Source organism: Paramormyrops kingsleyae, unplaced genomic scaffold (assembly GCF_048594095.1).
Source record: "Paramormyrops kingsleyae isolate MSU_618 unplaced genomic scaffold, PKINGS_0.4 ups318, whole genome shotgun sequence".
NCBI lineage: Eukaryota > Metazoa > Chordata > Actinopteri > Osteoglossiformes > Mormyridae > Paramormyrops > Paramormyrops kingsleyae.
This window is the reverse complement of record NW_027326255.1, coordinates 1-11113: the sequence shown is the minus strand read 5'-3', so window position 1 is coordinate 11113 and position 11113 is coordinate 1. Positions and strand designations below refer to the sequence as shown.

The following is an 11113-nucleotide window of genomic DNA, read 5'->3' as shown; positions in this document are numbered from 1 at the left end:
AGATGACAATGCACCGTGCCATTGCTCCAAACAGGTGATCAACTGGAAGCGTCAGAACAACACTGATCAATTGACTGGCTTGCCCAATCTCCCGATCTGTGGCCCCAGAACAAAGTGTGGCCCACCAGATACTGAGCCATCACTGAGACACAAAATGTCCTTTTTCAAGGCCACCTACACGAACATGAAGAAAGCTTGACGTATGTCTGTTCTACTATGAAGTATACTCATTTATTTTGCACCTTTGGCCAGAGAAGTACATTACGCATATTACTCAATAAGACAATTGACATGGGAACTTTAACAAACAAACTCAGAAAAGTAAGTCCAACCTAGAATAAAAACTTGATTTTTATTACTGTGTCCCCTGTAACACTGTTTTTCAAATAAATGCATTGGTTTAACGAAGGGGTTAAAAATAAAAGGTCAAAAGTTGGAAAAAATGCTAAATTAACAAGTGGTTGCAGACTTTTGCATACCACTGTAGTGTGGCTGCGTTTTTATAGCGAAGACTCCTCTTCACAAGCTGTGCGATACCATTTAACATTTGTTATGTGTTTGAATTGGCTCTTGGTCATGCCAGTACAGACACGGTGTTGCCACCTCTGGCATCCATCACAGAGTATCTACAGTGGGATTAACAACATACAGTATAGGACAAGTAGCCATTTTTTCCCATCTATGAAATGACTACAGTAATTTTCCTCACCCAGTCACCATCTTTATTTTGAAACTGTCCACACCATTGGAAGGCCTCCTCAAGAGATACTGTAAGGAAATAAGCATGAACTTACTGGTGAGCAGGCATTCATCATTATACTTATCACCCAGTTTGCCAAGCATGTTCACACACCCTTCTGACTGACATTGCCTGAGTCACTTGCCCATTATTGTGCTGTTGTGGGTTTTTTTCACTGTAACACAATTCAGTCTTCAAATGACTTTTACACATACCCAAACCAGGGCAGACCGGACCCCGGACCCAGAGATCCAAGGGCCCCCCCACCCCCCTAGTGTAGATACTTCACAGGAGTGCTTGCAAGCTGTGCAGTATAGCTGTACTTATATGAGAAAATTTAATCAGATAACACCAAAATAGTTCAATAGTGCTTGGATATGAGATCTACAGAAATACAGAATTACAATAAAATACTGACATGTTTGGTGAAAGACATATTCATTTATTATGATTTATTTTATTCGTCAGGATCAGGCATCCATAAACAGTGACGTTGGTAGCCATGGACATCCACATCTGTCTGACGGGACAAGAGAGGGAGAAAATGCTGATTATCCTCGATTAGAGAACGCTCAACAGATAATACATATACAAAACATTTTCACATGTTTAACAAATTAACAATTAAATTAATGTTAACATTAAGAACAATACGATTTCGGACAACCGTATTCTACTGACTGCGCAGTTACACCGCATTGCTGACTTCCTCGAAGGCTCAAGTTTACGTCCGGCGGAATCCGCATTTTACCCTCACCCTCCCGGAGGCTACGGACGCAAAGCGGGAAATAGCCCAGGATGGGGCACCAACCCACCACAGTGAAGTGGAACATTGCTAACTAATTTTAAATATAGGTGATTAATTTAAAATGCAACAATAATAATATAGACTACATTTAAAATAAATTAAGTAAAGGTTTTACAAGCCTGCTAATTTAACAACACTGCGTTGCAAACAAACTAATCAAGCTTACCTATTGTAGGTCCTACACGTTTAAGGATCCGGCGGTAGACCTTAGCTTTCGATGGTTCCGCTTCTGATATAAAATCTCTACCGCCGTTTTGGTGGTGGCCACAGGGGTGTCCCCTTGGTGGCGTCTTTTCTTGTGCCTTACGTCTATTGTCCTGTTCACGATAAGCAGCTGAAAGATTAAATAATAATGTGCTTTTGTGTCCGTTTTTCCACAATAAATTATGGCATACAAAAATACAAAACTCTTACAAATTCAATTCTACAAAAATGTTAAATATATAAAATGTAATAATGGCTAGTAGCAGAGCTGTCAACTTTTGTCAGCAGGTGTTCTGAAATTTTTTCCTACCTAAAATATTTTCCTACCCGTAGTGGAAATTTATAACCATATCTGTTATTTTCTCCTACCTTGTGATAATATCCTACCAGCATAAATATCTGCTCCCCACTCTAAGGGTGGTACAGTAGGACATTATTATAGGGTGGTAGGACATTATTATAGATGCAAACACTCCATAAATATCTGCTCCCCTCTCTGTTAAGGGTGGTAGGACATTATTATAGACATAAATACTACATAAATATCTGCTCCCCTCTCTGTTTAGGGTGGTAGGACATTATTATAGATGCAAACACTCCATAAATATCTGCTCCCCTCTCTGTTAATGGTGGTAGGACATTATTATAGATGTAAACACTTCATAAATATCTGCTCCCCTCTCTGTTAAGGGTGGTAGGATATTATTAAAGATACAGAAATATAGATATAGTTATCTTTCATATTGTCATAGTTAATCTTTAAATGTCCATGTTCTTCCCTTTAGTGAATGTATCTCTGAGTATCCTAACCCATCCTTACTCATTAGACCAGCAGGTCCATTTCATATTTAAAATGGGAATGTGAATATTTCATATAAGATGACCACTGTGTAGAGCCCTATTATTCAAATCACAGTCCTCGAGGTCCAAGCACTGCTGGTTTTCCAGCCTTCCTTTACCTGTGAGCCAGATGTGAAGCCTCTGACCAATCAGAATCAGTAATTATTAAACTACCTAGGAGAACTGAAAACAAGGCCTTGGAATTGGATTTGGAATCAAGGTCCAGATTTGAAGAGCCCTGTGGCCTGTACTACGAAGCGGGGTTACTGGCTTATCGAGGTAACTTGTCGGATTTAAGGTACCACAGTTTAAATGGACTTCGTATTCACTCACTTACATTTTTCCAAGACTACCTTAAATCCGACAAGTTACCCCGATAAGCCAGTAACCCCGCTTCGTAGTACAGGCCCCTGGTGTAGATATAGAATACACTGCATATAAATAAATAAGTATATATAAAAATATCCTTAGAAAAGAACAGCAATAAATGGATCACACAGGTTTTACTAATTAAGTTGTTATTTAATTAACTGGAATAATGTTTTTTTTTTTTTGTCCAATCACAATGTCCCCACTAGCTTCATTAGTTACACAGCACCTGAAAACAGAGGAAATTTAATAATGTTACACAAAGCAGCACATACTTGTAAAAGAAAAAAAATAAAACTCTTATAACCCATGATTCTTCAGAAAACTGATATTTTCAGAAATGGTAACAGAAAGGATAATATATTAATGCGTGTTCCAATATAATGTGTCTTGGAATAAAATGTAGTCTTTGCATAGAGAAGTCACGACATAACTTTCAGCACTAAAAAATTAAGTAAATTCCGTTTTTATCGATTCATACATTTTGTTTTCATTACGTTTCACATATAATGTATCTATAGCCAGGGTCTAAGTGCAGTATTAGATTGTTAATGCAAACATAATGCTCGGATCATTAGAAATACTAATCACTTTTTCGTGAGTAAAATCGTGTACATGACATAGAAATCTTATTAATTTTTTTTTATTAACAGATAATAAGAATGCGATCATAGAGACGTAAACTGTTATGCAAACTATGGATACTGTTAAATTCGCACACAGCCAAGTTTTAAAGCAGCGTGAAAATTGAGGCAAGAGTGTATTCAAACTGCACATGCACATGGTAAGTCGAGAATGTATGATACTCAAACACGCACGCACACACATAGATACATACATACATACATATATGTATGTATGTTTATATATATATATATATATATATATATATATATATATATATATATATATATATATATATAAGCTAAAAATGCGATAAAACTAACCTTGTTTCTTCTTCGAAAGGCAGAGACTCGAAAGCAGCATTTATTTATGGGCGTGTGTTAAGTAGCGAACGAGCATGCGCAGTTAACTCGGGTAGGACATTTTCATGGGTAGGAAAGAATTTCAGAACACCGGCTGGCGTGAGATTTTCGATTTCAGACAAGTCCGCACACGCATTTACACCTATGTGACAGTTTTATTACCTTGTAAATAGTGTGTAGGGTTTGCAAACTACCCCACCGCTTTTAATGCAGCTAATTTTAGGCTTATAATGTAATAATATACATTTGCCGTAAGAATTCTTGCGCGAGCGTGACAGCGTGAGTGTCACGCCAGATGCGTGAGAGTTGGCAGCCCTGTAGTAGTTTTACGACTACAAGTAGTACATTGCTTTGATTGAAAACAAAGGGGTGTCCAATTACTTGCTAGTATTGTAGACCCTAGCCAATGAACGCCTTCTACACACCCCTTTAAACTTTTCAGAGCGTGCGGTTTACGGGTTCCCGTGGGTTCAGCTCCTTAAAACTAATCGTCTCGTTTCTTTATCTGCATGAAGTCCGCACGGTGACGAATTATCTTGATTCGCAGAAGTGGATTTAATGCAGGTTTTGTTTTGAGTACAAGATGAAGATGCGGGACAACCTGGGAATATTATTTTTTCAGTTTTTCTGTACCGTATGCTTTGTAAATGCTGTTGACAGGAACAATATTTTCCCCTTTGGGACAGTCAGCGGAGATTTAACTCTTCCAGAGGGTGACGACGAAGTTTCTGAAGCGCTCAAACTGAAGAGACCCATGTATTTCTACGAGACGCAATTTAGCGAGTTATACGTGAGTTGCAAAGAAATATGGCATGCCGAAGCTTTTTTTTTTTATTTTTTTTTTTAAAAGAAAAAAAGTCGTTCTTAGACATCATTTATTGTTCACATCCTGTTTGTATCATATTCTTCACCTTTATTTGGTCTAAATTGTTAGATTAATGAATGAATGTTGTTGTTTACAATGCAAATATCTGTAGTTGTGGGAAAACAAAGTGTTTGATTGAAGTGCTTCGGGAGAGGATATATTTTGGAAATATTGCTCCAAAAATGATAAGTCGTCCACTTAAAGACCAGTCACCCAACGATGACGTATAATTCAGCTCAACAACTCAAAATGGAGATACATCAGTATAATTACAATTTCATTGACGGTATTTAATCTAATAAAATAATTCTAACTAAATACTTAAGCTTGGATTTATGTATTTAATATTAGTGTATTGATGTTTAGAGGTTTATAAGGAAAAATACTGTACTGTGCAAAAGTCTTAGGCATGAAGTCATTGGTTTAAAAGATCTTCATGTTGGTGTAAAGTTATAGGTCTTTCAAAGTGTGTCAGCTTAGCTATTTTAAAACTTCTCCTCATGTCACCACAGTATTTTCAGCAACTCTCCAATTAATACAACCCAGTAAAATGTAACTTGACGGAGCACAAAAATATAGTATTTTACTATTACTTATGTATTAATTATTCACAAACTAAGTCTTACTTAAATTAACATGAGAACATTATCTGTCATTAATGAATCGCTAATGTGTTTTATCTCTCCTCTCGTTTGTAAATTTCTTATGTTCTTATGTTTGTTACAATATCTTTTTCTGTAAACCTTTCTGAACTACCGTAGGAACAAGTCATGAATAACACAAGTTAAATACTGACTGATCTCTTATTTGTCCTTCATCAATGAATCATGATGCATCTTTCATCCCAAACAGTTACTATATCTGTTAATTCTGTAAACCTTTGTGAACTACTGAAGGAGCTATTGCAGGAACAATTAATGAATAACCAAGTGAAATTTTGTTCATGTTTGTTCATTATTTATGAATCGTGATTCATTTTTTTTTTATCTCAAATAGCAACTATATTTGTATATGATTTGTTTATAATTTGTACTTCAGTAGTAACTGAGTTATTACTAAATATTTGTGTCCTGTCAAGAAAAATGTTACCCAAAGTTGACAACTACCCCCACCTTGTTTGACTAATCAGAACCTCATCATGAAATTTAATGAATAAATGGATTGGCTAGAGGTGCCTCTGAGAAAAGTGGTGTTCATCTAGCTTTCCAGAAAGTTATAAAAAATTATTGAATTATAGAAATTCTTGATTATTTAAATTTATGTGTTCTAATGTTAAATTGTGTTTTTTTTTTAAAACAAATATATGCTTGCAACAGAATAATAATAATAATAATTATTATTATTATAATTATTATGATTATATTGTACATTTTTAATATCTATTCAAAATAGAAAATCTGCATCTGTTACACATGTATCCTGTTTCTTTCTGCAGGTGGCTACTAATGGAATCATTTCCTGCCAGGATTTGCCCAGGGAGAAGCAGTATGTGGATCATGCTTTCCCAATGGACTTTCCCATCATTGCCCCCTTCCTAGCTGATATTGATACTAGCAATAAGAGAGGGACAGTCTACTACCGGCTTGACGAGTCACCAGGTGTGCTGAAGCGTGTTTCCCAGGAGGTGAACCGTGGCTTTCCAGGTGTCCACTTCACAGCCACACATGCTGTTATTGCTACCTGGGTAGATGTTGCTGCGTATGAAGAAGTGAAACACAGTTCTGGGCCTTCAGATAGGGTAAGACCTGTGTCTGTCTTTTTGGTGCTTTGGGATAAAAACATTTGAACTGTGCCATCTTACATGAAATCAGAGCAGGTCAACATTAGTGTAATCCAGCACAGTGTGGAATCCAGGAGTATGGCAAAGGCAAGCACTGTTATCATTTATGATATTTACTGGGTTATAATATAAAGATCAGAGAGGTCTCATTGTAGTAAAATGTTCTAGGGCCAAATATTATACTTTTAATCCTATGGATATTTTTGTGGTATTTGCAGTGAAGTATATGTCACAGCAGCGGGGCATGTTACAGGCAGGAAAAGAGGGTGATTATCCACTTGCAGCTCCAAAAAAGCGGTCTATTAAAGAAACTGAATACAATGAGTAAAATTACAAAACAAAATGGACCCAGAAGGGGTCAAAAAGGCAAAATGGGGAAAACATCAACTAATTACAAGAAACAAGGTTCAGGCACAAGGCAACACTGGAAGTAAGAACAGGCAAGGGAACAGAGCACAAACTCAATGACTCACTAAGGAACTGAACACAGACAGGCACTTAAATACAGAGGAATGCCAGGGCAAACAAGGAATATGTGCAAAGCATAATCAGATCAAATCAAGAAAGACTCAGGACAACAAGGAATAGGTGGGACAAATTACAATTAAACAAGCATGAAACTAAGGAGCCTTACAACAAAACTAGAAACTAGGAGCCATAACACAGAGGGCTGAATATGCTAGACAAAAACTAAAATCACACAGGACACAAACAGGGCAAACCAAACAGAGAAGCAAAAGAGCTACAAACACTAGGAACAAAAATTATTAATTAAACGGAACAGGTGAGGTTGGCTTTGAATCCATGACTGTAAGGTTACAGCCTCTGATATGCTCAACCAGCCTGAGCCATGCGAACTCAGACAGGTTGGACAGGGAGTGAAATGGCCAGTAACACCTGCTGGCCAAACAAGATAGAGACACGAAAGGCAGTATCAGATAGGTGCTGACAATATAATTCTTATTTGACTATTTTAATATTTACTTAGGGCTGTGGGGAAACCTTACTGTAAGCCCAATAAATTATAATGATTGTGCTTAGCTGTGAATCTGTGTTGTGGTTATTGACAGCATTGTTCTGGTTGGATATTACTGTGGCATATATATGGATTTGTGTTTCGATACTTTCTGCTAGAGAGAGTCTTTTAAACAGCCCCATGATGGGTAAGCAGCTGGAAATTGGGTAGATAGGTGGATGGATTTATTTAACTGCTTATTTTTACTTCACTTATCTAGGCAAAAGCTCCTGTATGCTTTCTTAGAACTAATTTTAAAAGATAAGCTTTTAGTATAGAAAAGGTATTAGTGTTGCTTTATTTTAAGACACCTTCATGAATAAACATTTCCCGTTGTTTGTTTTGGCCTCTAATGTAGTGAGTTAAATGTCAGCTGCTCTCAACAGACTATACACTATTTAGCTATTTGCTTGTTTAGCAAAAGCTGTTTAACTGCTTGCTGAGCCAATTTTCTCCAAAGTCTCTGTGATCTTCCCTGAGGTATACAGATGGATCTAACTAAAGCAAATCAGGAGAATGACTGGGTCTGATAAGTACTCTGCTTTTTAATTCTGGGGGGTCTCCCTGGGGTCTTGAAGACTCTTTAAAATACCTTTTACTTGTAAACACAGAAGAAAATTATGCTGTGTACCAGTTAAGCAGAGCAGTTGACTCCTCCTTTCTGAAACCTTTTGTTTTTCCAGGCTTTGTCAGTCCTTTTAGAGTTTGAAATGTAGGACATCAACAATTTCAACTGCTTTCTTTCTGTGCTTTTGAGAAGTGGTTATACATATAATATGTAATGCTATTTGCTATAATTATATCACTTGGTACAGTGAATGACAATACAGTAGGATATTCTGGGCATGGCATTTTCCAGTTTTATTTATTTTATTTTTGCTGAACTTTTTTCATATATTGTAGTTTGGATTTTCTGCCTTCTGTTTGATTTGTACTATTTCTGTGTCCACCAAATTCATTGCTTAGCCATGTCTTTATTATTAGCACTACTCTCTTTAAAACGTGTTTATGGGTATGTTTCTACATCTCTAGGAAGTGCTGAAGTCCTCTAATTAGACTTTAGGGCTGGAAAGAGTATAGTGGAATTTGGGAGTTGTAGATATATGCCACACAAAACCAGATAAAAATGCGACTGCAATGTAGGTGGGTTGTCATGCATAGATCTGTCTTTTATGTCAGCCAGCAGTATAGGATAATATTAGTACAGGATAAGTAAAGGTCGCACCTCCAGTTTACACTACTTTTGATTTTCAGTATTATAAAGTGTAAAGTGAATGGAAATTTAAGGTATAGGGTTAAGTCTAGTTTATACTTTTTCACATGTGCTTTTGAGCTGGGGATGGTCATCTGCACGGCAGCTTGTGTTCATGCTACATTTGGCTGTGGATGCTGATGGTTGTGGTCGGTGCATGCATACAGCAGTGATATTCCACCAGACCAGGAGAGAGCAGATGTCATGCAACAAATGCAAATACAAGCAGTGTTGAGAAATGGGTAAACATTTATGAACAGTTTTAAAGTTATTAGTCAAGGTTTGTGTGCTGTTACAGTAATAAGGCATACCACAACTACCCCCCCCCCCCCCACACCACCACCACCACCACCTCATCTGCAAATTTTATTGGCAAGATTTAAAAATGCTGGAATTGTGTTGCTTTTTAAAATATGGCTTACCAGGGTATACTTCACAGTATGAAAAATTTGATATGAAGGTACTTCCGACCAGCATACAACTGTTCACTAAAGTACTACAAACAACAATGACTTTTTTTTTGCTGTACTCTTTCATCATTGACTGCTGATCTCTAAAAATCTGTGCTGCCGCCTACTGGAAACACCTTATCAATTATCTTGCACATGCATGGTCAATGTGCATGGTCGGAATGCAAGGTTTCTGCTAGACAAATCTGGGCTACGTGTGCACCAACCAGAGCCGTCCGCAGCTAACCCCTGATGACAAAAATGACATCATGTTCTCTCATCCACAACCAAAAGCACACATGGAAAAGTGAAGTATGAATTGGCTTTTAGGGCTACTCAATTATGGCAAAAATCATAATTCTGATTTTTTTTGGTCAGTATTGAGATCATGATTATTTAGCAGGATTACACATTGACTGAAATCTGCACTTATTGAACTTAAAAAAAAATCTTGGATTTTCTTGAACTCTACATATAATTCAACTGAGAAACAAATAAAATGGGGTTGGAAAGTGTTGCGCTGGATTTATGAAACAAGACAAAAGAGACCATCATTACAAAACCAAATCATTTAATCTCAATTATTTTGTTTTCATAATTGTTGGAAGCCAAAATTTTTTATTTTTTTATTTTAATTAAAGTGCAGTAATTGCTCATCCTTATTATGAGGTTTAACATAAGAACATAAGAACATAAGAAATTTACAAACGAGAGGAGGCCATTCGGCCCATCAAGCTCGTTTGGGGAGAACTTAGCTAATAGCTCAGAGTTGTTAAAATCTTATCTAGCTCTGATTTAAAGGAACCCATGGTTTTAGCTTCCACTACAATAGCAGGAAGACTATTCCATACTCTGACTACACGCTGTGTAAAGAAGTGCTTCCTCAAATTTGTTTTAAAATGTTCTCCCGCTAATTTCCACTTATGGCCACGAGTTCTAGTATTTAGACTAATATTGAAATAGTCATTTGGCTGAACGGCATCCAGACCCGTTAGAATCTTATAGACCTGAATCATATCCCCCCTTAGCCTCCTTTGCTCAAGGCTGAACAGATTCAGTTCCGCTAACCTCTCCTCGTAAGACATTCCTCTAAGACCAGGAATCATTCTCGTAGCTCTTCGTTGCACCTTTTCTAAGGCAGCAATGTCCTTCTTGAGGTATGGTGACCAAACCTGCACACAGTATTCTAGGTGGGGTCTTACCAAGGAATTATATAAGTGTAACATCACCTCCCTTGACTTAAACTCCACACATCTAGAGATATAACCCAACATTCTGTTCGCCTTTTTTATTGCTTCCCCACATTGGCGAGAGTGGGACATGGAAGCATCAACATACATACCGAGATCTTTCTCGTAATCAGCTACCTTTATTTCAGTGGAACCCATAAAATATCTGTACTGTATATTTCTGCTCCCTGCATGGATTACCTTACATTTATCTGTGTTAAATTTTATCTGCCAAGTATCAGCCCATTTACCTTAACATGCTCATGTCATTGAAATGTATGTAATTTCCTTCTCGTCTCCTTGTAGGTGAACACATTCCAAGTAGTGCTGGCATATGATGAAGTGGACACTTTTGTGTTATTTCTATACCCTGATGATGGGCTGCATTTCTTTGGGACAAGGCCAAAGGAGACCTACAATGCTCAGTTGGAGCTCCCAGCTCGGGTGGGATTCAGCAGGGGAGAAGTGCCTTTAGTAAATTTTTCCCCCATGGAGGAGCTCTACTATAGTGTTACCTGCACTGAAAAAGCTGTTAAAAATCTCTACCAGTGAGTTCCATTTCAATTCCCTGGAATGT

At 37.3% G+C, this 11113-nt stretch overlaps 1 protein-coding gene and 1 long non-coding RNA gene across 2 annotated transcripts; one reads left to right on the top strand and one right to left on the bottom strand.

Moving 5' to 3' along the window:
- Positions 1-299: 299 nt before the first annotated feature.
- LOC140587531 (uncharacterized) lies at positions 300-2883 on the bottom strand. Its single transcript, XR_011989197.1, has 3 exons — positions 1714-2883; positions 1158-1259; positions 300-768 (listed from the first exon to the last, which is right to left on the bottom strand). It is a non-coding gene; the product is annotated as an uncharacterized lncRNA (long non-coding RNA).
- A 1305-nt stretch (positions 2884-4188) lies between these two features.
- LOC140587530 (nidogen-2-like) lies at positions 4189-11084 on the top strand (the record flags this gene model as incomplete). Its single annotated transcript, XM_072708773.1, has 3 exons — positions 4189-4736; positions 6247-6549; positions 10843-11084. Coding segments are annotated over exons 1-3 (752 nt in total), but the record flags the coding sequence as incomplete, so codon positions are not given.
- Between the last annotated feature and the right edge of the window lie 29 nt (positions 11085-11113).